The 25,072-nt window shown below is 40.4% G+C and overlaps 1 protein-coding gene across 4 annotated transcripts in view; it reads right to left on the reverse strand.

Moving 5' to 3' along the window:
* Positions 1-25,072, reverse strand: part of LOC107571124 (zinc finger protein 501-like) — a 79,035-nt gene that overhangs the window by 17,025 nt on the left and 36,938 nt on the right. For 2 of the 4 annotated variants that reach the window (XM_016257401.1, XM_016257400.1), the window contains exon 4: positions 21,366-22,729. The exons of 1 other annotated variant lie outside the window; for it this stretch is intronic. In XM_016257401.1, coding sequence (XP_016112887.1) covers positions 21,561-22,729 — 1,169 coding nt within the window. In that variant the 3' untranslated portion in view covers positions 21,366-21,560. Of the gene's footprint in view, positions 1-10,028; positions 10,098-21,365; positions 22,730-25,072 lie in introns of those variants that run through there. One more of the 4 variants, XM_016257402.1, reaches the window with a different exon arrangement.

The following is a 25,072-nucleotide window of genomic DNA, read 5'->3' on the forward strand; positions in this document are numbered from 1 at the left end:
CCGGAAGGGATTATTAATAATTTGAAACTTAACTGCAAGTTCCAGGAGTAAGACAAGGAAACTAGCATGTAACACTACTCAAAAAAATTAAAGGAACACTTTTTAATCAGAGTATAGCATCAAGTAAATTAAACTCCTGGGATACTGATCTGGTCAGCTAAGTAGCAGAGGGGGTTGTTAATCAGTTTCAGCTGCTTTGGTGTTAATGAAATTAACAACAGGTGCACTAGATGGGCAACCATGAGAAAACCTCCAAAACAGGAATGGTTTACAGGCCACTGACAATTTTTCCCTACTCATCTTTTCTGACTGTTTGTCACTAGTTTTGCATTTGGCTAGGGCCAGTGTCACTACTGGAAGCATGAGGCGATACCTGGACCCTACAGAGGTTGCACAGGCAGTCCAACTCCTCCAGGATGGCACATCAATACATGTCATTGCCAGATGGCTTGCTGTGTCTCCCAGAACAGTTTCAAGAGCATGGAGGAGATTCCAGGAGACAGGCAGTTACTCTAGGAGAGCTGGACAGAGCCTTAATCCATCAGCAGGACCGGTATCTACTCCTTTGTGTACAAGGAGGAACATGATGAGCACTGCCAGAGCCCTACAAAATGACCTGCAGCAGGCCACTGGTGTGACTTCATGACAAACAGGCTTCATGAGGGTGGCCAGAGGGCCCGACGTCCTCTAGTGGGCCCTATGCTCACTGTCTGGCACCGTGGAGCTTGATTGGCAGATGCTATTGAACACCAGAATTGGCAGGTCCGCCACTGGCGCCCTGTGCTTTTCACAGATGAGAGCAGGTTCACCCTGAGCACATGTGACAGGTGTGAAAGGGTCTGGAGAAGCCGTGGAGAACGTTATGCTGCCGGTAACATCGTTCAGCATGACCGGTTTGGTGGTGGGTCAGTGATGGTCTGGGGAGGTATATCCATGGAGGGACACACAGACCTCTACAGGCTAGACAATGGCACCCTGACTGCCATTAGGTATCGGGATGAAATCCTTGGACCCATTGTCAGACCCTATGCTGGTGCAGTGGGTCCTGGGTTCATCCTGGTGCACGACAATGCCCGGCCTCATGTGGCTAGAGTATGCAGGCAGTTCCTGGAGGATGAGGGAATTGATGCCATTGAATGGCCCCCACGCTCGCCTGACCTAAATCCAATAGAACACCCGCGGGACATTATGTTTCGGTCCATCCGACGCCACCAGGTTGCACCTCAGACTGTCCAGAAGCTCAGTGATGCCCTGGTCCAGATCTGGGAGGAAATACCCCAGGACACCATCCTTCGTCTCATTAGGAGCGTGCCCTGACGTTGTCAGGCATGCATACAAGCATGTGGGGGCCATACAAATTACTGAGTGCCATTTTGAGTTGCTGCAATGAAATTTCACCAAAATGGACTAGCCTGCTGCATCTATTTTTTCACTTTGATTTTCGGAGCGTCTTTGAATTCAGCCCTCTGTAGGTTGATAATTTTAATTTCCATTAAACGATGTGGCATTCTTTTGTTCCTAACACATTACCCAGTCCATATCAGTATAGATATCCAGCATGATATTTTTCCACATTGAGATCTGATGTGTTTTCAAAGTATTCCTTTAATTTTTTTGAGCAGTGTATAAGCCTTAATCAAATAAAAAGGAATTAATAGCTGTATGATATTACACTGTAGCAACATTGGACCAGTGCTTTGAAAAATGGATGGATGATTCAAGGTGCCATCTTCTGGCGAGACACACAAGTTAATTTGGCACAACCCTCACAGTGCATTATGGGTATTCGCTAGCTGTTGGTGTACATCAGTTGTACACTCATTATTGCGGTGCATTGTGGGATTGATTGAGCATACTCAAAATCCAGTGTGGTTTTGGATGCCATTTCAAATGGGGCAGGTGATTTCGGACAGTATTTTAAACTCAGCTCTTGATTAGCTGCTTCAGATGTGTTTATTTATGGTTGAAGCTAAACTCTTCAAGACAGAGGCCCTCAAGGAACAGGTTTGGACATCCCTGTCCTAGAGACAACTTTTTTTTTACTTTTTACAACCATAAAACTACATTTCTGTAACACTATTTTTGACAACCTAAAAATAATTACATGATGAAGCTATGATGATTCTGGGGCAGCGTGTTTCTTCTTGTGTGTCTGAAAACCCCATTTAAAAGCGAATCTCTCGCCGCAGATAGAGCAGCGGTAAGGTTTCTCTCCTGTATGCATTCGTTTATGGATCTTCAGGGATCACTGCATTGATATGGATTCTCATTGCTGTGCCTGAGTAGATGTCTCTTCAGATTAGATCCCTGGCTGAAGCTCTTCTCACAGTGAGGGCATTGATACGGATTCTCATTGCTGTGCTTGAGTAGATGTGTCTTCAGATTAGATCCCTGGCTGAAGCTCTTCTCGCATTGAGGGCACTGATATGGTTTTTCACCCGTGTGGATTCTCATATGACTTGAAAGATCTCGTTTGTTGCGGAAAAACTTGCTACATTCGTTGCACTGGAGAGACTTTTCTTCGTGTGTCTTTATATGAGCTCTCATACTATAAAGAGTGTTGAAGAAATCCTTCCCGCACTGTTCGCAAAACAAAATTGAAATTGTGATACGTCTAAGTGGGGTTATCAAACTACAAAGGCTTTGATCTTTTATACACATGCAGCTGTTCTCAAATTGGCAGAATTCACAACAAATGCTGCTCCACATGAATTTAGGTCTGCATGAGGGTTGTGCGATATATATATCGTAATTAGGGATGTCCCGATCAGGTTTTTGTGCCCCAGATCCGAGTTATTGAATATTTGACCAATAACCGACAGTAAGAATTCTACTGGGGTGGCTGACTGTTTTTATTCTAGGCTTGATTGTGTTTATGAGGTGCAGTCTAGCGTGTTAATGCTTCGTTTAAAAAAAAAATTTTCAATTAAATATTTTTCACACTTTACCTTTATTCTACACCGTTCTGTCTCTTCTCCTTTGAACACTCTGATGATTTCCTGGTTTTATGAAGCCCCTCCCTCAGATACACAATTGGATCAGATTGGTTAGCTGGCTCAGTGTGTTGTGATTCGCTAAACTACCAGTGCGCCTCTAAACGTCACGCCCCTCACATGTGCACTGGTGTTGTGTTGTAAACAATGGCGTAGTCAATATTGCTTATCAATTTGAGCCCGAATGAGACCCAGAGAATACTAGTGAAGAGGATCACGCAGAACCTGTGCAAGCACACGGCTCTTAATGGTATGGGTTTTTTGTTTGTTTGTTGTTTTCTCATACTTTTAGATACGCTGTTATTTGTAAATGCTACTGCTTATGTTCGCTTCTAATATAAGGTTTTATCCTGATTAAAGCTTTAATACAGCACGGCAACCGCATGCAACCATGTTTAACACCGTGTATAATTGGAACACAGTTCATTATTGAAGCTGATGAGCTGATTATCTGAATGAGAGAGAGAGAGAGAGAGAGATATCTATATAATAAGATATCTTATTATTATTAATATTCAACTTACATTGGAAAGGTTTCTGTGACCTCTCACAAGATCTCGGCAAAAAGTCTCACGATTTATTTCCACAACATGATGCATGATGGGATACACTAAGCCTCGAATACCGCTCTGGATAGCGGTATTCAAGATAGTGTGGATTTAGTGTGTGTTAAGGGCACTGCGCTTTGGCGTTTTTAAGAACTGGGACAGTCGCGCACACGTGCTCTCTAAGACTGCAAGTGTGGATATTTGGCCATGTGGATATAAGGCATCAATCTCCATTTGCATTGAACTTTCAGTGTTGTAACTTTGCAGATATTGTTTATGATCAAACAGCAACATTACACACTAACTAATGTTAAAAAAGTGAAAATCGCAATCAACCACCCCTTTTACCGATTATTACTATCAGTTAAACGTTTTAAAAGTTGTTGTTTCTTTTCCGCAAATATTTTTTTTGTGTTTGCTGCATGGTGAAAGGAAATATAATGTTATACTTATTTGTTTACTTATGGGCGCGTCAACACGTGCAGCATGCCTAGGCTATACAGACATATTTCGCTGAGCAAGCACCTGCTTCACCTTCACTTATGTAGTATACGTAACACAATAGCAAGTGGCAATAATGGGTAATCAGAGAGTGAATCCATGAGTGAATGTATTCAAATTCTGAATGGATTATAGCCTAGAAAGTGCGCAATGGGTGCTCCCCTTACAAATCACTGGAAAGCTGTCACTCATCTTACTGTAGTTCATCGCGATCTCACAAAGTTAATAAAAAGTAATAAAAGAACCTTTACACGGTGCAATTAATCTCTTATTTACATTTTTTAAAGAATAGAATTAGAATAGAGAGTGCTAAAGTTAGAGGGTCAAATAAAGATGGAAGAGATCTGTTTTAGGCGATTCTTGAAGATGCTCAGATTGAGTTGGGCAGGTCATTCCACCAGGAGGGAACATTTAATGTAAAAGTCAGTGAAAGTGATTTTGTGCCTCTTTGGGATGGCACAATAATGCGCTGTTCACTTGCAGAATGCAAGCTTCTAGAGGACACATAAGTCTGAAGTAATGAATTTAGGTAAAGGGGTGCAGAGCCAGTGGTGGTTTTGTAGGTAAACATAATGCCTTGAATTTTATGCGAGCAGCTATTGGTACCCAGTGCAAATTGATAAACCGAGGTGTGACGTGCATTCTTTTCGGCTCATTAAAAATTAATCTTGCTGCCGCTTTCTGGATTAATTGTAAAGGTTTGATTGAACTGTTTGGAAGACCTGCCAAGAGAGCATTGCAATAGTCCAGCCTGGACAGAACAAGAGCTTGAACAAGAAGTTGCGTTGCATGCTCCGAAAGAAAGGGCCTGATCTTCTTGATGTTGAATAAAGCAAATATGCAGGACCGGGACAATGTGATCTGAGAAAGTCAGCTGATCATCAATCATAACTCCAAGGTTTCTGGCTGTTTTTGAAGGAGTTATGGCTGATATGCCTAACTGGATGAAATTGTGATGAAACGATTGGATTGATGGAACTACAAGCAGTTCTGTCTTGGCAAGGTTGAGTTGAAGGTGATGGTCCTTCATCCAGCAAGAAATGTCTGTTAGATAAGCTGAGATGCGAGCAGCTATCGTCGGATCATCAGGATGGAATGAAAGGTACAGCTGAGTGTCATTAGCATAGCAGTGGTATGAAAAGCAATGTTTCTGAATGACAGAACCTAGTGATGCCATGTAGACAGAGAAGAGAAGTGGTCCAAGTACTGAGCCCTGAGGCACCCCAGTAGCTAGATGTTGCGACTTGGACACCTCACCTCTCCAAGATACCTTGAAGGACCTATCTAAGAGATAAGACTCAAACCACTGGAGTGTGGTTCCTGAGATACCCTTTGCCAATAGGGTTGACAGGAGAATCTGGTGGTTAACCGTGTCAAAAGCAGCGGACAGATCCAGCAAGATAAGTATTGAAGATTTGGAAGCCGCTCTTGCCAGTCTTAGGGCTTCAACAACTGAGAGCAAGGCAGTCTCGGTTGAAGATCTACTTCTGAAACCAGACTGGTTGCTGTCGAGGAGGTTGTTCTGTGTGAGAAAGGCAGAGACTTGGTTTAACACAGCTCATTCAAGTGTTTCTGCAATGAAAAGAAGAAGGGAAACCGGTCTGTAGTTCTCTAAAAGAGATGGGTTAAGGGTGTGAAGGGATGTGTTAATGATTTGAGTGAGTGCAGGTACAACTGCAGGAGAAATGGTTTGAAGGAGATGAGATAGAATAGGATCAAGCGGACAAGTAGTAGGATGATTAGAAAGGATGAGTTTAGAGACTTCTGCCTCAGAGAGTGAAGAGAAGGATGTGAACGTGTGTATGTTTGCTGGTAAGATGTGCTTTACAGATTGGGGTGTGGAAAATTGTGCACTGATAGTTTTAAATGTGCACTATGCATTTAGAGTGTACTTTCACTGCATGGTTCAGTTTATTAAATGCACTTAGAATTAGGGCTGCACGATAAATCGAAATGGAATTCTTTCAGTGAAGCACGGTTCTGTGATCAGCAGTAAATCTCCATCCGAAGGCCAGAGGGCGCTATCGCGCTGAAACTCTAAATACGCCTCGCAGAAGAAACCCAGAAAATGCCTATAGCGGTAGCTGGACTGACATGCTTTCAGATGGAGCAGCGTTTACTACACAGACCCGTAGTTCACTGAGAAGCTATGCAAACAGCTGTCATCATCGCGAACGATTTCTTTGATTTCATAATCACGCAATAAAATCGTAACTTGTCAGTGAACTACGGCTCTGTGTAGTAAATGCTGCTCCATCTGAAAGCATGCGATGATGATTTACTGCTGATTACAGAACCGGCTTTACTAACAAAATGCGCATGACAGTCGTATTCGCTTAATCGTGCAGCCCTACTTAGAATGATCAGAATTCAAGATATGGGGGCAGAAAATGTATATATTTACATAATTTCATATAGTTAATCAATATCACACAAAGAGAGCTGTTTTTTCCTCTCACCAAAAAAACAGCATGATTACAAATGTGATATTGATTTTATACAACAGTTCAATAAACAGTAAGTTCATTAAGAAACTTAAGTTTTAGACACCATATTGGCTGATTTTGCTCTATTTCACCAACAAAAATAATTTCAAACAAAGCAACAGCTCTGTTTTGCATCTCTGAGCAACTTGACGGTGTTTCGTTCTTGAATGAATCAACCATTTAAATGATTCGGTTCAATCGCAATGACTCACTTAAAGTGTTAGTTCACCCAAAAATGAAAATTAGCTGGTGTTTTACTCACCCTCGAGGCATCCTAGGTGTATATGACTTTCTTCTTTCAGACGAATCCAGTCGGAGTTATATTAAAAATTGTCCTGGCTATTCCAAGCTCTATTAACACTTTTTTCTCACTTCCGTTATCTGTCATATGCACGCTCCCGCTGCTTATTTATTTATATTATTTCAAAAACACTATTTCAGTGGCGTTGCCAAGACATGAATATAATACATCCATTTCATATGATTAAATTAAGTCAACAATCATGTTAGTCAGCCGGTCAGACAATCAAGGCGCTGTAAACTGATTTGTTAAAGTTCCAAATCAAGATTGAAGTTTTTTGGTATTAACCCTGTTGAAAATCAGCATAAACCGGCAAAAGGACCAGCATAATCCAGCAAAAGGACCAGCATAAACCGGCAAAAGGACCAGCATAAACCGGCAAAAGGACCAGCATAAACCGGCAAAGGACCAGCATAAACCGGCAAAAGGACCAGCATAAACCGGCAAAAGACCAATTAAGAAACTTAAGTTTTAGACACCATATTGGCTGATTTTGCTCTATTTCACCAACAAAAATAATTTCAAACAAAGCAACAGCTCTGTTTTGCATCTCTGAGCAACTTGACGGTGTTTCGTTCTTGAATGAATCAACCATTTAAATGATTCGGTTCAATCGCAATGACTCACTTAAAGTGTTAGTTCACCCAAAAATGAAAATTAGCTGGTGTTTTACTCACCCTCGAGGCATCCTAGGTGTATATGACTTTCTTCTTTCAGACGAATCCAGTCGGAGTTATATTAAAAATTGTCCTGGCTATTCCAAGCTCTATTAACACTTTTTTCTCACTTCCGTTATCTGTCATATGCGGAAGCTGTTCCGGCGGATGACGTAAGACGTCGGCGTTGTGTAATTAGTGACAAACGTGGAGAGAGAACAAAACAAAACGCCGGCCATGAATTAGAAGTACAAACCGAGGATTTGCAAAGAAAAATGTTGGAGGATTTCGATATAAACCAAGAGGAGACTGGTTTTCCTTTGCTAAAGTAAGGAAACTTTGCTTGCTTTGCTCCTGTTAACAAACTTGCGAGACTATCTCAGAGGCGCGTGCTGCGCATACGTGCTGCATCTTCCGCCGGAACGGCTTCTGCATATGACAGATACCAGAAGTGAGAGAAAAGTGTTTATTATGTTTGAAATATGGATAATTTTCTTTACAAAAACGCATGGATTCACTACAGGAGGCCTATATTCTTATTCTTTATGGGTGAACTAACATCGCTGCCACCTACTGGCGGTTTTATTTTCACATTTAAAGTATCGTTTCATTTTTTCTTTTATAATTTCAAATATAAATATTTAACATGTTGTGTTTGAAATATCAAAGCAATATTTATGCATTTGTAACCGCAGGTTAAATGCATTCATGTCCCTCTACATTAACCAGTGTGTAAATATCTAAATGGCACTTCAGATGCAGCTTCTGTTTCCTTTGCATTGCAAAGGTGAATTTTATTGATACTGATTTAATTTGTTTGGTAACAGCCCAAATGTCTTATTATTCAAATTGACTGATTAAATTTATGAATTTGACTTAAAAGATAATGGACACTTTTAGAAAAAATGGCTTTATAAAGGTAAAAATGCCCATAAAAGGTAAAAATCTATTTAAACTTATTGGTTTTTATAATTTCAAATATAAATATTTAACATGTTGTGTTTGAAATATCAAAGCAATATTTATGCATTTGTAACTGCAGGTTAAATGCATTCATGTCCCTCTACATTAACCAGTGTGTAAATATCTAAATGGCACTTCAGATGCAGCTTCTGTTTCCTTTGCATTGCAAAGGTGAATTTTATTGATACTGATTTAATTTGTTTGGTAACAGCCCAAATGTCTTATTATTCAAATTGACTGATTAAATTTATGAATTTGACTTAAAAGATAATGGACACTTTTAGAAAAAATGGCTTTATAAAGGTAAAAATGCCCATAAAAGGTAAAAATCTATTTAAACTTATTGGAAAAGATGGACCAGCATAAACCGGCAAAAGGACCAGCAAAAACCGGCAAAGGACCAGCATAAACCGGCAAAAGGACCAGCATAAACCGGCAAAGGACCAGCATAAACCGGCAAAAGGACCAGCATAAACCGGCAAAAGGACCAGCATAAACCGGCAAAGGACCAGCATAAACCGGCAAAAGGACCAGCATAAACCAGCAATCCAGCGTCAAAACATACCTAACCAGCATATGCTGTTTTTTTCAACAGGGAAGTATGAATATGTTAGCCTTAAGGTTATCTATAAGCTTTGTGCGCTCCAAAACAACAACCAAATTCACATTTAAAAGATGCAAGTATTAACTTTCAGTCTCTTGTTACCACCTATATCAACAATTTTGATGTCACTTGAGCTTCTCATCTAACTTCATCTGTCCAATCAAATGCTCTCTAGAATCTGAAGTCCTGCCCCCTGCACTATAAATAGACACTGAAGCTGCAGCTGAAATCAGTCACTTGTTCACAGAATTATTATGGTGAATGGCACCTAGTGCACTATGTAGGGGATAGGGAAAGATCCCGGCAGTGTATGCTTTTGATTGGGGCAAATTAAGTCTGGTTTGGTGTTAGTGTTACAGCACGCACACACATATAGCCGAGGCTGGTGCTGGAACCGGTGCTCAGCCAAGAGTGGCACTCGTTCAGAACTGGCTCATGTTTCCACCGGCAGGGAGCAGAACCCTCTGCGTCACCAACATGTGACCGGAATAGCTTGTTAATCTCTTGCAGAAGTAAAGTGTTGGTCTCTTCTGCCGACCACTGCTGAATTTACATATTTAATTGTTATTGTCAATTTGCCTGAACTCTTGACTTTTAAAGCTTTTAAAAATGGCACCTTTTAAACTGCATCTCTAGTGGAAGCTCCACCTACTGATGTCATAGGATTCCTTGTTCGAAACCAGCAAGGTTTCGGGGCCTGTTCGGAACCGGGATGCTGAAAACTGACCACACAGAATAAGCAGAATATCAAAAATGTAAGGAGTCAGCTGTCCACGGTAGTCCTTAAGATACTACCACGATAACACACTCAGCAAAATATCGTCTAATTATAGTTATAGATAAAATCCCAGAAAATATCGAGATATCATTTTTTGTCAAAATCACACACCCTTTGTCTGCACATGCATAATATTTAAACAATTTTAAAAGAATTATGTCAATTCAATATATCTAGTCATTAAAGGAAGAAACATACCTGAAGGAACAAAGTCACCATCGTCAACATTATCATTCTGATCTTCATCATCCCCATTATTCTCATCATCTTATTATGGTGAATGGCACCTAGTGCACTATGTAGGGGATAGGGAAAGATCCCGGCAGTGTATGCTTTTGATTGGGGCAAATTAAGTCTGGTTTGGTGTTAGTGTTACAGCACGCACACACATATAGCCGAGGCTGGTGCTGGAACCGGTGCTCAGCCAAGAGTGGCACTCGTTCAGAACTGGCTCATGTTTCCACCGGCAGGGAGCAGAACCCTCTGCGTCACCAACATGTGACCGGAATAGCTTGTTAATCTCTTGCAGAAGTAAAGTGTTGGTCTCTTCTGCCGACCACTGCTGAATTTACATATTTAATTGTTATTGTCAATTTGCCTGAACTCTTGACTTTTAAAGCTTTTAAAAATGGCACCTTTTAAACTGCATCTCTAGTGGAAGCTCCACCTACTGATGTCATAGGATTCCTTGTTCGAAACCAGCAAGGTTTCGGGGCCTGTTCGGAACCGGGATCTGGGCACTAGCCCAGGATTATTTTTGATTGGAATAGCACAGCAAAGTGGTTACAGTGTGCTGTGGTCCGGAGACACTATAACAGACCGGATCACATGTGTGAACCGGCACAGACCACAAAACTTCTCAGACCTATCTGAATTCTACACAGAATACTATATTTTATAGCGATATGGATGAGATGGATGATCTATATATTATAGATCATTGGTGGTATCTCTTTAACTCATCAGTGCTGTTTCTCATACCGAGTCTGTATAGAACAGGGGTAGGCAAGTTCGGTCCTAGATAGCCGCAGTCCTGCAGAGTTCAGCTCCAACCCTAATCAAACACACCTGAACAAGCTAATCAATGTCTTCAGGATTACTAAGGCTATAGGCAGGCGAGGTTTCTTTTTCAGAGTTAGAGCTGAACTCTGCAGGACTGCGGCTCTCTAGGACCGAACTTGCCTGCCCCTGGTATAGAACATAGAGTAATAGACTATTACAGTAATAGACTGTAAAAAAAACATGGACGATGCACCTACACTTCTTCCGTTGAATAAAAGTGAAGCCGCCAATGTCCCAATAGGGCACAGCCACATTGCGCTGATTTGGGACTAGAGTCTGCGCAGTGGTGAGCGAAGTGGAACTGCGTCCTGCCCACACTCCCGCAGAGTTGATCGCAAGCACGCTTTTTTAATTAGCCTGACAGCTCCCATTTTTGTCTAGTGATTGCCGTATAAAAGGTTTGCGTTGAAATATGGTAAATACAACTCCAATCTCCTCCTGAAGATCCCGAAAAAGTCTGTTTGTGCCTCAGTACGCTCAGAGAAGCTGTCAATCTCAGCTGTCAATCATGATGTCACACTCCCGTTATTATAGAATCACATAACCAACTAAAACTTATTTTAAAAACAAACATATGAACTTACATCAGCGTGATAAAAACGACATAAAATGTCAAAACCCATCTTTGGAAAAATATTATTTGAAGTGAAATTTTATTTAGTTTGTCTCACGTCCCATTAGATTACATGGAGAGGGCGGGGTTTGACCAATACTTGGAGCAGCCACCTGGGGGCGATTGAAATGCCCAGGCTTCACTTTGCAATACTTGTGCAGCACACTTGGTATAGACATACAGGTGCATCTCAATAAATTAGAATGTCACGGAAAAGTTAATTTATTTCAGTAATTCAACTCAAATTGTGAAACTCGTGTATTAAATAAATCCGATGCACACAGACTGAAGTAGTTTAAGTCTTTGGTTCTTTTAATTGTGATGATTTTGGCTCACATTTAACAAAAACCCACCAATTCACTATCTCAACAAATTAGAATACTTCATAAGACCAATGAAAAAACATTTTTAGTGAATTGTTGGCCTTCTGGAAAGTATATTCATTTACTGTACATGTACTCAATACTTGGTAGGGGCTCCTTTTGCTTTAATTACTGCCTCAATTCGGCGTGGCATGGAGGTGATCAGTTTGTGGCACTGCTGAGGTGGTATGGAAGCCCAGGTTTCTTTGACAGTGGCCTTCAGCTCATCTGCATTTTTTGGTCTCTTGTTTCTCATTTTCCTCTTGACAATACCCCATAGATTCTCGATGGGGTTCAGGTGTCGGTGAGTTTGCTGGCCAGTCCATGGTCATTTAACCAACTTTTGCTGCTTTTGGCAGTGTGGGCAGGTGCCAAATCCTGCTGGAAAATGAAATCAGCATCTTCAAAAAGCTGGTCAGCAGAAGGAAGCATGAAGTGCTCCAAGATTTCTTGGTAAACGGGTGCAGTGACGTTGGTTTTCAAAAAACACAATGGACCAACACCAGCAGATGACATTGCACCCCAAATCATCTGTTTGGTTTTGGATGCCATTACAAATGGCTGTCTTCTCAAATAGTGCCCTATTCAGTACAGTGGTGATTCCAGACACAGCTCTTGATGAGCTGCTTCAGGTGTGTTTAATTATAGTTGGAGCTAAACTCTGCAGGACAGCGGCCCTCCAGGAGCAGGTTTGAACACCCTTGTCCTAGAGACATTCTTGTTATAGGTTTTACTTTTTTACAACAATAAAACAACATTCCTGTAACGCTGTGTTTTTGACAACCTAGAAATAATTACATGATGAAGCTATGATGATTCTGGAGCAGCGTGTTTCTTCTTGTGTGTCTGAAAACCCCATTTAAAAGCGAATCTCTCGCCGCAGATGGAGCAGCGATAAGGTTTCTCTCCTGTATGCATTCGTGTATGGATCCTTAGGGAAGTCGATATAGCGAAAGTCTTGTCACAAAGTGAGCATTTAAAAGGTTTTTCTCTTGTATGAGTCCTCCGGTGCACTTTTAAGTCACTTAGCTTATAAAAACTCTTCCCACAATCACTACAGGGATACGGTCTTTCTCCTGTGTGAATTCTCTGATGAACTTTGAAAGCAAATGAACTAGCAAAGCTCTTCCCGCAGTCGGAGCACAGGTACGGTTTCTCTCCGGTGTGAATCCTCTCATGGGTTTTACAGTGAGCCGAATTACGGAAACGTTTCTCACAGTGTGAACACTGATATGGTTTGTCATCAGAGTGCATTTTTTGGTGTAACTTTAGAGAAGCTGAGCTTATAAAATGTTTTCCACATTCACTGCACTGATAGGGATTTTCATTGCTGTGTGTGAGTAGATGGTTCATCAGATCTGATCTGAGACTGAAGCTCATCTCGCAGTGAGGGCACTGATACAGTTTATCAAAGTGTTTTTTTTGGTGTAACTTTAGAGAAGCTGAGCTTATAAAAGGTTTTCCACATTCACTGCACTGATACGAATTCTCATTGCTGTGCGTGAGTAGATGTGTCTTCAGATTAGATCCCTGGCTGAAGCTCTTCTCGCATTGAGGGCACTGATATGGTTTTTCACCCGTGTGGATTCTCATATGACTTGAAAGATCTCGTTTGTTGCGGAAAAACTTGCTACATTCGTTGCACTGGAGAGACTTTTCTTCGTGTGTCTTTATATGAGCTCTCATACTATAAAGAGTGTTGAAGAAATCCTTCCCGCACTGTTCGCAGCGAAACTCCTTCTTCACGCTGTGCTCTTTTGAATGAAGTGTTCTCTCTTTGAAGGTCGGAAAGCTGATGTTGCATATCTTGCAGGTGAAGTTATTCTGTTCTGTGTGTTTTTTCTTTCTGGCATGTCTTTTTAAATTACACTGTTTGCTGAATGTTTTTCCACAGGTGGCACAGGAGAAACTCTTCTTTGTTCTTTGCTCTTTGGATGTAGAGGCTGTTTCTCCATCAGAAGATGAACCAGCATTGTTATCTGAAAGAAACAAAATTGGCATATTTACACAATATAATTTTTTCTATAAATTTGAGTGGAACAATCATCCAAAATAAATTGAGATATGTCTTATTACGGTTGTCAAACTGCAAAGGCTGTGATTTAAAGGGGTCCCATTATGCTTTTTCACTTTTTCAAATTTAGTTAGTCTGTAATGTTTGAGCATAAAAAAGATCTGCAGTTACAAAGCTCAAAGTCCACTTCAAAAGGAGATGTTTTATTTAACAGAAATCACTTTTCAAAAACTACAACGAATGACTCGTTTGGATGACAACAGATTCTTTCCGGGATTTGTGATATCACAAATATCAACGAATGGGACGAGACCTGGTTGAGCTGCACTAGAGAAGGCAAAGAGTGTTATCACTTATGTCAGAGACACGCTATCTTTCCCAAGGCAGACAACCCTAAAGTGGGTACAATCATCCGGGTTTAAATCACGCTCAAATTGATTTGATTTTGACGCAATATTTACACTGAAGCTCGCAGGTGGCTATGGTAAGGGGCGTGACATTTCCCGACCAGACGCACCGAGTGCTGCTGATCACAGCACACACTGGCCCAGCTAACCAAATCGCAACACACACTGGCCCAGCTAACCAAATCGCAACACACACTGGCTCAGCTAACCAATCACAACACACACTGTCCCACCAAACCAATCACAACACACACTGGCCCAGCTAACCAAATCACAGCACACACTGGCCCAGCTAACCAATCACAACACACACTGTCCCACCAAACCAATCACAACACACAGCTGAGCGATCACAAGACACACTGGCCCAGCAGACCGATCACAGCACACACTGGCCCAGCAGACCGATCACAACACACACTGGCCCAGCAGACCGATCACAACACACACTGGCCCAGCTGACCGATCACAGCACACACTGGCCCAGCTGACCAATCACAGCACACACTGGCCCAGCTGACCAATCAAATCAGCTAACCAAATCACAACACACACGGGCCCAGCTGACCGATCCCAGCACACACTGGCCCAGCTGACCGATCCCAACACACACTGGCCCAAATACACAATCTGATGTGTGGTGCCGTGATATTTTATACACATGCAGCTAACGGTATGTCGTTCTCAATGTCTCTCAACAAACACTGCTCCACATGAATTTAGGACTGTACATGCATAATACTTTTTATAAATGAACACCAATTTTTTTTTTATTCAGCATTTCCGGTCATAAGAGGAAGAAACATACCCGAAGGAACAAAGTCACCTTCATCAACATCCCCATTATTCTCATCATCCTCCTCCTCTTCCTCATCGCTGTGTTGTTGTTCTTTCTCTGCGGTGGTTTCTTCTCCTCGGCTCTCCATCAGGTTCCTGCAGTCCAGCAGTTTGACGGAGCACATCTTCAGCGGCGTCTGCAGCATCTGCTGTTCTCCAGCGTTACAGTCAGAGGTTTGATCAGTGGATTCATGATCCTGAGCGTCAGTATAACAGAGTAAAGTGAGGCTGAGCTCTGAGTCCTGTGTGTCTCTGGATCTCTGATCTCTGACGCTCCAGACTGAATCCTGAGCTTCTGTCCCATCAGCCGCACGCACTGAAACCTGCTCCACATCCTGACAAACACAATCAGTAATACATCTAGTAAGAGTATGATTAAAAACAAGACATTAATTCACATAACAATCAGTCCATATTAGCAGCTGAAGATGAACTGAAGAGCTGCTCAAACCTCTCTGTTCAGTTGGTCTCCTCTTTCTCTCAGCTTTGCCTCCAGTGAAGCCACCTCTTTCTTCAGCTGACAGATTTCTGTGATGAAATCCTCAATATCCAGCATGGACAGATCAGTTCCTACTGATTTACAGCAGACCACATCCACCTGCGCTTTCATGCTCAGCATCTGAACACACACACAGCAGGATTATTAAAGACGCATTCATAATGAATAAACACTGATTTAACCTCAAAAGGATTGTTTACATGTGAGCTGAACTACACAGAACTGACTTGTTATTAAAGAAAATAACATTTTATTTTGGAGAACATTGTATCTCCATGTAGATGTCTTCAGGAGTGTTTGTTTCGTTTCAAGCAACAGCTGAAAACTCATCTCTTTCGACGCTACTTTACTTCATCGTAAATATAATAACTTTTAAAAAAAACTCTCTTTATGTATTCCTTCCCTTTCTAGCTTGTCCTTATTTGAACGATGCCTTTTGAATCGCTTTAAGTAGGCCTATTCGCCCAATTGTAAGTCGCTTTTGTCTGCAAAATGAGTAAATGTTACAGTGAGCCAGCACAGAGCAGGAATATGATCAAACATGTAATATTGCATGCTTTAGATATTGTCTGATTTCTACGCATTTACGTGTCTCGTTTTGAAAGCTATTGTTTACTACAAATATAATGGATAAACCCTGGTACTGTATTAAAACAATAGGCCGTTAAGGTTACTGTAGTTAAAAACCATGTGGTTATTTTTCATGAGAGCGGTCGATGAAAAGCTTCATTAAGCTCATTAAAACACTAGGCAGAAAAACAACAAGCACATAAACAGCTAAAACACACGAATAACGTAAAACAGACTAAACAACACTTACCGTCCGAGTGCGCCAATCTTTTTCCTTTCTTCGGTGGTTTTACCGGAGAACAAAAGAAAGTCACAGCGCCTCCTACAGGACGAGCGATAGATGAAGCAGAAACGGGTGTGGTGGGGCTGCACCAAACAGTTATATTCCTAATTTCTCTCATTAAAAATACCAATGTGTTTCAGTGGCGTTGCCAAGAGACGGATAAACTGTCATACATTGAGGTAATTGTTAAATAAAGACGTCGAATGTCAGTCAGTCAGCCGGTAAATGGAATAAATGTCCGTTAATTTTTGAATTACGCGAGTTCGCGGCTTTCTGTGAAAGACGAAGAAAAGGCGCGCAGAATCAGAGGAGCCCAGTAAAGGAAGATTGTGTGTGTGTGTGTGTGTGTGTGTGTGTGTGTACCTGCTGTTCTCCAGCGTTACAGTCAGAGGTTTGATCAGTGGATTCATGATCCTGAGCGTCAGTATAACAGAGTAAAGTGAGGCTGAGCTCTGAGTCCTGTGTGTCTCTGGATCTCTGATCTCTGACGCTCCAGACTGAATCCTGAGCTTCTGTCCCATCAGCCGCACGCACTGAAACCTGCTCCACATCCTGACAAACACAATCAGTAATACATCTAGTAAGAGTATGATTAAAAACAAGACATTAATTCACATAACAATCAGTCCATATTAGCAGCTGAAGATGAACTGAAGAGCTGCTCAAACCTCTCTGTTCAGTTGGTCTCCTCTTTCTCTCAGCTTTGCCTCCAGTGAAGCCACCTCTTTCTTCAGCTGACAGATTTCTGTGATGAAATCCTCAATATCCAGCATGGACAGATCAGTTCCTACTGATTTACAGCAGACCACATCCACCTGCGCTTTCATGCTCAGCATCTGAACACACACACAGCAGGATTATTAAAGACGCATTTATTATGGTTACGATAGTAAAACCATTGTTATTTTTTCATTAGACGAGCGGGCGACGAAAAGCTTCATTCAAGCTCATTAACACAGAGACAGAAAAATAAGAATAGCATGCACATAAACATCTAAAACACATGAATAATGTAAACAGACTAAACACTAACCGTCTGAGTGCTCAGTCTCCTTCTTCTTCTTCGGTGGTTTCACTGGAGAACTAAAGATCGTCAGAGCGCCTCCTACAGGACGAGCGATAGATGAAGAAGAGAAGACGCTCCCGCTGCTGTGGAGGGCTGCACCAAACATTTATTTATTCAAACCTAATTTCTCTCATTAAAATGCCGTTCTATTTCAGTGGCGCTGCCAAGAGATGGATATACTATATCTTTACGAAATTACTAACTAAAGACATAGACAATCGAATGTTAGTTAGTCAATAGTCAGTAAATAGAAATGACCGTTAATTTTTGAATTACGCGAGTTCGCGCCTTCTGTGGGAGACCGGAGAAAACGCGGGAAGAATCAGAGGAGCGCAGAGGAAGATATATATCCACATTATTTTTCATTGCAGAAGTAAGCCATTTTCTGTGAATGTGTGAGACGTCCGGTTCATTCGCCGCTGTAAGGAAATAACAAGAAAGTTCAGTAACTTTTATTTTTCCTGCTGTGATATTCCACCCATTTGTATATGCTTGCAGACAGTATTTCTCACAGTGAGTGTCATGGCGGACGCCCAAATTAAGGTGAGAAGATGTGCCATTTTCTGGGCACACGTCCTGGCCAGGATGTTTAAATTGCCTAAAATAACCAGGTTTGGCTGTTTTTTGCTGTTCTTTGCTTTTGAAAGCATTAGATGTCATCCAATCAGGGGCGCCGCTATGGTTTGTGGGCCCCCTGAACAACACTTTTACTCAGGCCCCCCTCAGTAAACCTCGCAGACACACACATATACATAAACAAAAACTTTTATTTTGGATGCAATTAATCGTTTGAACAGCACTAATAAGAAAGTAAATAAAAATGTCTGAATGTGTTGAGTGAGCAGTTGAGAATTTTTCTTGTTTGCGTATTAATAATAACAGACTTACATATGTCTGATAATGTACGACTCCTGTATGTTACTGTTGATTACAATCGCCATCCATCAAAACTTTACTGGTGAGATACTGGTTTGCTTCATTCAGCCTCCACAGACTAGTCCTGACTTCAGCAGGGGCTTTTCTAGGGGCAATAGAGAAATCACTCATTTTGGACAAGAGTTAAGGATGTTGATTGGCTAAATTTTATGTCATGTCTTGAACATGTTTACAGCAGTTGACTAAACTGCTAAATAAACCCACCTCCTAATGGCGATTTCTTGATCATCCCAGAGCTGAAATTGAGACTGACAGACAGAGGGGACATTTATGAAAACTGTATATTTTCCACAAATAATTTCCTATAATATCGTATCACACAAACATCAATTCATACAATTTATAATAAAAATAATTATTTTATGTGTGTGGCTCAGGGAGGGTGGTGCCACAACGCCTTCTACTGGCCAGCCACCATTGGTTTTGGGTAAATGTAATGGCTCGGTTCCACCTAGCGGTACCTTTCAGTACAGTACGAATAGGGCCTTTCGCACCGCTTTAGTTCCAGAACTAAATGTACAGTCCTAAAATGCTGGGACGATTTTGCGTGAACTATTTCCCAGTACCATTTAAAAGTAACCTTTTGCCTCTCGCGATAAGTCATGGCAACGGATTTTGGTGGGATTTTGACAGATTTTGGCTATATTTATTCAAAGGAGGCTTATGCATGTATCTTTACAGAAGCAGCAAAGAAAGCCACTTCAGAAACGTGCGTGGCGCGGCTGGAATAAACCATAGACTGTATAAAAACATAAACACAAGCATTGAGTGGCCGCAATCAGCTTCAGTGACCGTATCAGAGCCACACTGCACCGCAGACGTGTGCAATGTAAATTGTCTAAGTATTAATGGTAGGGAAAGCCCATTATACTGGAGAGCGGCCACGTATGAAGAGTTTCTTGGAGGTTATAGTACATTGAAGAATGATCATATGACTTTTTACATACGCCATGTGACCTGTAAATGCGAAAAAGCCGTTTCCATTGCAGTTTTGCGAATTAATCCTTTTTCGCATTGCCTGAAAAACCACCTCATGCGAGCATAAACTTTTTTGCGATATATGGCCGTTTTTTGCGAAACTGACACGTTTCCATTAGGCGTATTTTCAATTTGCAATTTCAATTTGCGCGATTTGAAGGGTAATGGAAACGTGCCTAGTGACGTCATTTGTGCGCGGCGTTCAACAACGTAAACAAAGTACAACATTAACAACAGAGGGATGGAGGACGCTGTGATTGAAGCGGTGTTTTTGTTGTCTCGCGGGTTTCACAATAATAGACATGAAATGTCGACGTATAGGCTGCGTAAAGTGATTGAAAGAACGGGAAGGAGGACTAAGAATCTCCAACGACAACTGGCAGTGCTACATTTGCTACAAGTGCCTGCACTTCAGCGTCCGTCCATCTATCGCTGTTCTCCATACTTGCGAAATAAATTGACAATGTTTGCAGTATGTTTACACGGCATTTTAAATCATGGCGGGTGAGGGCGTTTTCATACGCTTTGGCCAATCAATGTCTACTTATGTCACGATTAGTACCAGTTGTGCTGGTTAGACCCTGCTCCAGAGTAGGAGCTAATTTGGTTCTCGAAAAAGGCAGACCGGTACTAAAATCGCACCCAGTTCCGGCGGTGCGAACACGGCAAAAAGTGGGTAGTTCCACAATTAGTTCTGGTACTATGAAAACGTTCCTGCGGTTGGAAAGGCCCTATCCACAATTATTCCTATTTCCATTGTCAGAAGTACCAAACCGCTATTTTGGGACCCTTCTGTTGGGATACCAAAAGGGTGGAGCTAGACTCACTACAGAACATTGATTGGTTGACTAAGAATCGCCACTTGTGCATGCTACAATTGAAATTAAGCCTCTTCTTCACTCTTTCTGCCATGCTGCTCATGCGTGTTGGGCTTGTTTACATCAGAGTGTGCATTGATCACTACCAGCATACCCCACGCCTATCAAGTAAGGTACTGTTGGCGGTGGAAATGCAAGCCAGATCAGGGTGTACCATCCCGAAACAACACCGCTTGGTGGAAACGAGCCATAACAGGCAGTCTTTGGTCTCATTTATCTGTTATTTATTCCACAGCAAATAGTTTGCTCTGAGGGCAAAGTCTTATAACGTTATATTCTCTATAAAACTTTAATGCTGTATTTCAGTGTGCTGCCTTTGTACTTTTGACTGAATTGCTTAGCAACTTTTATGATGGAGGTTGCTGTTTATTACATTTTATTCAATAAATAATATTTTATTTAAATAATAATAGTATTAAATCATTGTATAGTATTGAGAAACGGGGTGTGTTTTGAGATGTTGATTTTAGATACATTGTTCCACCATTAGATGGCGACAGGAGACTGTTTTTATGAGTGAGTCAGCAGTAAAGACTTTAATATTGAAAGAGACTGAAACAGAGTTGCAAACACAGAAGTTATTTTTACTTTCAACAACAGCTTGTAAGACACAGCCAACAAACACCGAGAAGTGCTGTCATCGGAAATCACCCTTAACAGATGAAAGGATTGTACGACAAAGAAATCGCTTTCCTCAGCAGACATTCAAACAAATGTTTTATTGTGAATATGAGATTGAGCTGAAGAATGAATGCTGTATCAGATTCAGGTATTCACACTCTGAGTCAAACTCTCATAATACTCAACACTACATAATACAGTGAGCTTTTAATTGTGTTTTCTAATTAGTAATGGAGGCTTGGAAAGGACGAACAGGTATAAATCCCCATAAATGCACACTTTATTTTATGTAGCACTTTATACAATTCACATTTTATCAAAGCAGCTTTACAGTGTTAAACAGAATATTGTTTCAATAATGCAAAAAAAATCAACTTTGCTGTAAAGCAGCTCTAACAAGAGGACAATAGTAAAATCCAATATCAGACACTGATCTGCACATTGCAGTGAATTTTTAATCCAAATAATTTATTTGTACCCAGTAAATAATGTTCGAGAGACATTCTTGTTTTAGGGTTTATTTTTTACAACCATAAAACAATGTTCCCGTAGCACTAGTATATGGTGTTTTTTTACACAACCTAAAAATAATTACATGATGAAGCTATGATGATTTTCGAGCAGCGTGTTTCTTCTTGTGCGTCTTAAAACCCCATTTAAAAGCGAATCTCTCGCCGCAGATGGAGCAGCAGTAAGGTTTCTCTCCTGTATGATGTCGCTCATGGACATTCAGGACGTCTAAACGAGTGAAAGCCTTGTCACAATATGAGCATTTAAAAGGTTTTTCACCTGTATGAATCATCTGGTGCATTTTTAAGTCACCTGCCTTCAAATAACTCTTCCCACAGTCACTACAGGGATACGGTCTTTCTCCCGTGTGACCTCTCTGATGAACTTTGAAAGCAAATGAACTAGCAAAGCTCTTCCCGCAGTCGGAGCACAGGTACGGTTTTTCTCCTGTGTGAGTCCTCTCATGGGTTTTCATGTGACTCGAATGACGGAAACGTTTCTCACAGTGTGAACACTGATATGGTTTGTCATCAGAGTGCATTTTTTGGTGTAACTTTAGAGAATCTGAGCTTATAAAAGGTTTTCCACATTCACTGCACTGATAGGGATTTTCATTGCTGTGTGTGAGTAGATGTGTCTTCAAATGAGTTCCCCGGTTGAAGCTCTTCTCGCATTGAGGGCACTGATGTGGTCTCTCATTGCTGTGTGTGAGTAGATGTCTCTTCAGAGCTGATCTGAGATTGAAGCTCTTCTCACAGTGAGGGCATTGATACGGTCTCTCATTGCTGTGTGTGATTAAATGTCTCTTCAGAGCTGATCCGAGATTGAAGCTCTTCTCGCACTGATGGCACTGATATGGTTTTTCACCCGTGTGAATTCTCTTATGATTTGAAAGATCTTGTTTGGCGCGGAAAAACTTGCTACATTCGTTGCACTGGAGAGACTTTTCTACGTGTGTCTTTATATGAGCTCTCATATTATAAAGAGTGGTGAAAAGATCCTTCCCGCACTGTTCGCAGCGAAACTCCTTCTTCACGCTGTGCTCTTTTGAATGAAGTGTTCTCTCTTTGAAGGTCGGAAAGCTGATGTTGCATATCTTGCAGGTGAAGTTATTCTGTTCTGTGTGTTTTTTCTTTCTGGCATGTCTTGTTAAATTACACTGTTTGCTGAATGTTTTTCCACAGATGGCACAGGAGAAACTCTTCTTTGTCTTTTGTTCTTTGGCTATAGGTGCAGTTTCAGAAGACGAACCAGCTTTGTCATCTGAAAGGAACAAAATGGTCATAAAATTCATCGTCGCGATTCATCGATTTTATTAGACCATTCGATTTTTTTAAATCCTCGACTTCATTTTGCTCGCGTCGACTAACCGGCAAAATACTGGAAGTGGCGCATTTCACGGATGAGAATGTATAAAACACATTATTAGACTGTTTCCCAAGGCTGCATGATATATTAAACCCATTTAAAAATGATAATTAAGCATAATTGTGAATTCACAAACGCTACGATTTAATTAAATAATTATATGCGATGCAGTTCTAATACAGTAGATGTGCTTTAATTATTTACATGCGTGTAGGTTAAGTACGTGCGTCACACAGCGGCTCCGTTAACAGTACACTCTTAAAAAATAAAGGTGCTTCACGATGCCATAGAAGAACTTTTTTGTCTAAATGGTTCCATAAAGAACCTTTAACATCTGAAGAACCTTTCTGCTTCACAAAAGCTTCTTTGGGGCGAAAGAAGGTTCTTCAGATTATAAAAAGGTAAGAAAGAGATGGTTCTTTAAAGAACCTTTGACTGAATGGTTCTTTGTGGAACCAAAAATGGTTCTATGGCATCACTTGAAGAACCTTTTGAAGCACCTTTATTTTTAAGAATGTAGTTCCACAGGAACGGTTATCATTTACATGTGTGTGGAGCGTCTCAAACTCCATCTCTGCATGTTGTTGTGAGTTTGGGTTTATTATATCGTTCATCTGGGAACGCAATGTGCGCCATTTCATCAGATAAATCTACGCAAACACAGGAGAATACATCGCGGTTTCAAAATAAAAGCTCAAACCCTCACTCTGAGTTTACACGTTTTGATGTCCACATATTCTTTTAATTATGGTGGCTATAGCATTTCTGTCCTAAAGAACTGGCCAAATATTAAAGATTAAGTGGACATTTGAATGAAATGGTGCTTGGTCTATATTAAACAAGTATTAGATCGCACAGCAATGTGTAAAAACAATCATCAGGCCGTTGGTGCCCTCTGCAGGCCTTTGTTGTAATGTGTAATGTACATTAGCTCGATTGTTTATAATACATTATGTATTTTAACAGTTTTGCTCAAAACCATATGATTTCTTGCTTTTGATACTTTATTTGAACTTATTATTATTGCCTTACTACTATTATATATATATTTTTAAGTACTTTTACAGGTTATTGTTCACTTACATATTTTTATTACCACAAAAAAATGTATTATAATTATAGGGCACTATGAAATCCGTTTTTTTTTTCTCTCAAATTCAGTTTTTTTTATTTTCATTTTTCTATACTCCGTTTTAATGGTTAAATTAAAATTGTATTAATCAAAAAGCCTGTCTAATTAATTGAGTTTTACAGTTTTATCTTTACCAAATTCTACTCCATTTTAATGGTTCCATTAAACTTTAATAATCAAAAGCATCTCCAATTAATTAATTAAATTTTTTTATTTTTTTTATTTTAAGTTGTTGTTTTTCCAGAAATACTGCACATTTACATTTTTCTCCTAAATAAATTCTGGTAAATACTCCTTTAAAAAGTGTTTTTTGATTATAATGTTATTATTAGTAGACTAGAACACGTGGATATGTTGTCATTCTTACACTATAATACTGAACTTTGATTTCAGTGATTTGGACTATGAGATGGACACTTGCTTCTTGCACTCTATGTTGCACTTTACTTTTGGATTTCGTTTGGTTTAATGGAATATAGTTTAATAAAACATTGTTTAAAAAAATTAAATGTAGATTTTTTTTGGGTGGGAAATTAATCGTTTAGACTAATCGATAAATTATTCGATAGATTAATCAAAATAACAAATAGTCGTTAGTGGCAGCCCTACATAAAATATCTAACTGTTTCTTTAAATTCTAGAGCTGGATGATCGGTCAACATAAAACTGAAATGATCTAGTGCAGTTATCAAACTGCAAAGGCTGTGATTTAAATAAACACAACGTCTGATGTGCAGCGCTGTGATATTTCTAGGGTTGATAATTTCCAGCCCACAAACTCACCAAAATATTCACTGACAAAAGACTGCGATAGAATACTGTTGTGATGACAACCAGGGACCATTTACCACAAGAAACAGTAAAAGAAATAAACATACTTCCCTGTGAAGCACACATAATTTATGCCATCAGTAAAAACAGGCCAAATGAAGTCCAGACGAAAAAGGCCAGAGTATAAGCGATCAGAATAAGCAACGTAGTTAGTCCAACAAGCAAACTTTCTGAGTAGACAGTGACACACGCTTATGCACAAACCAAAACAATAATACAACAATAACAACATTCAGGCATGTGATCAGCTAAAGACAAAAAAGCAGGAAAATCTG

Source organism: Sinocyclocheilus grahami, unplaced genomic scaffold (assembly GCF_001515645.1).
Source record: "Sinocyclocheilus grahami isolate Dianchi unplaced genomic scaffold, SAMN03320097.WGS_v1.1 scaffold1551.1, whole genome shotgun sequence".
Taxonomy (NCBI): Eukaryota; Metazoa; Chordata; class Actinopteri; order Cypriniformes; family Cyprinidae; genus Sinocyclocheilus; species Sinocyclocheilus grahami.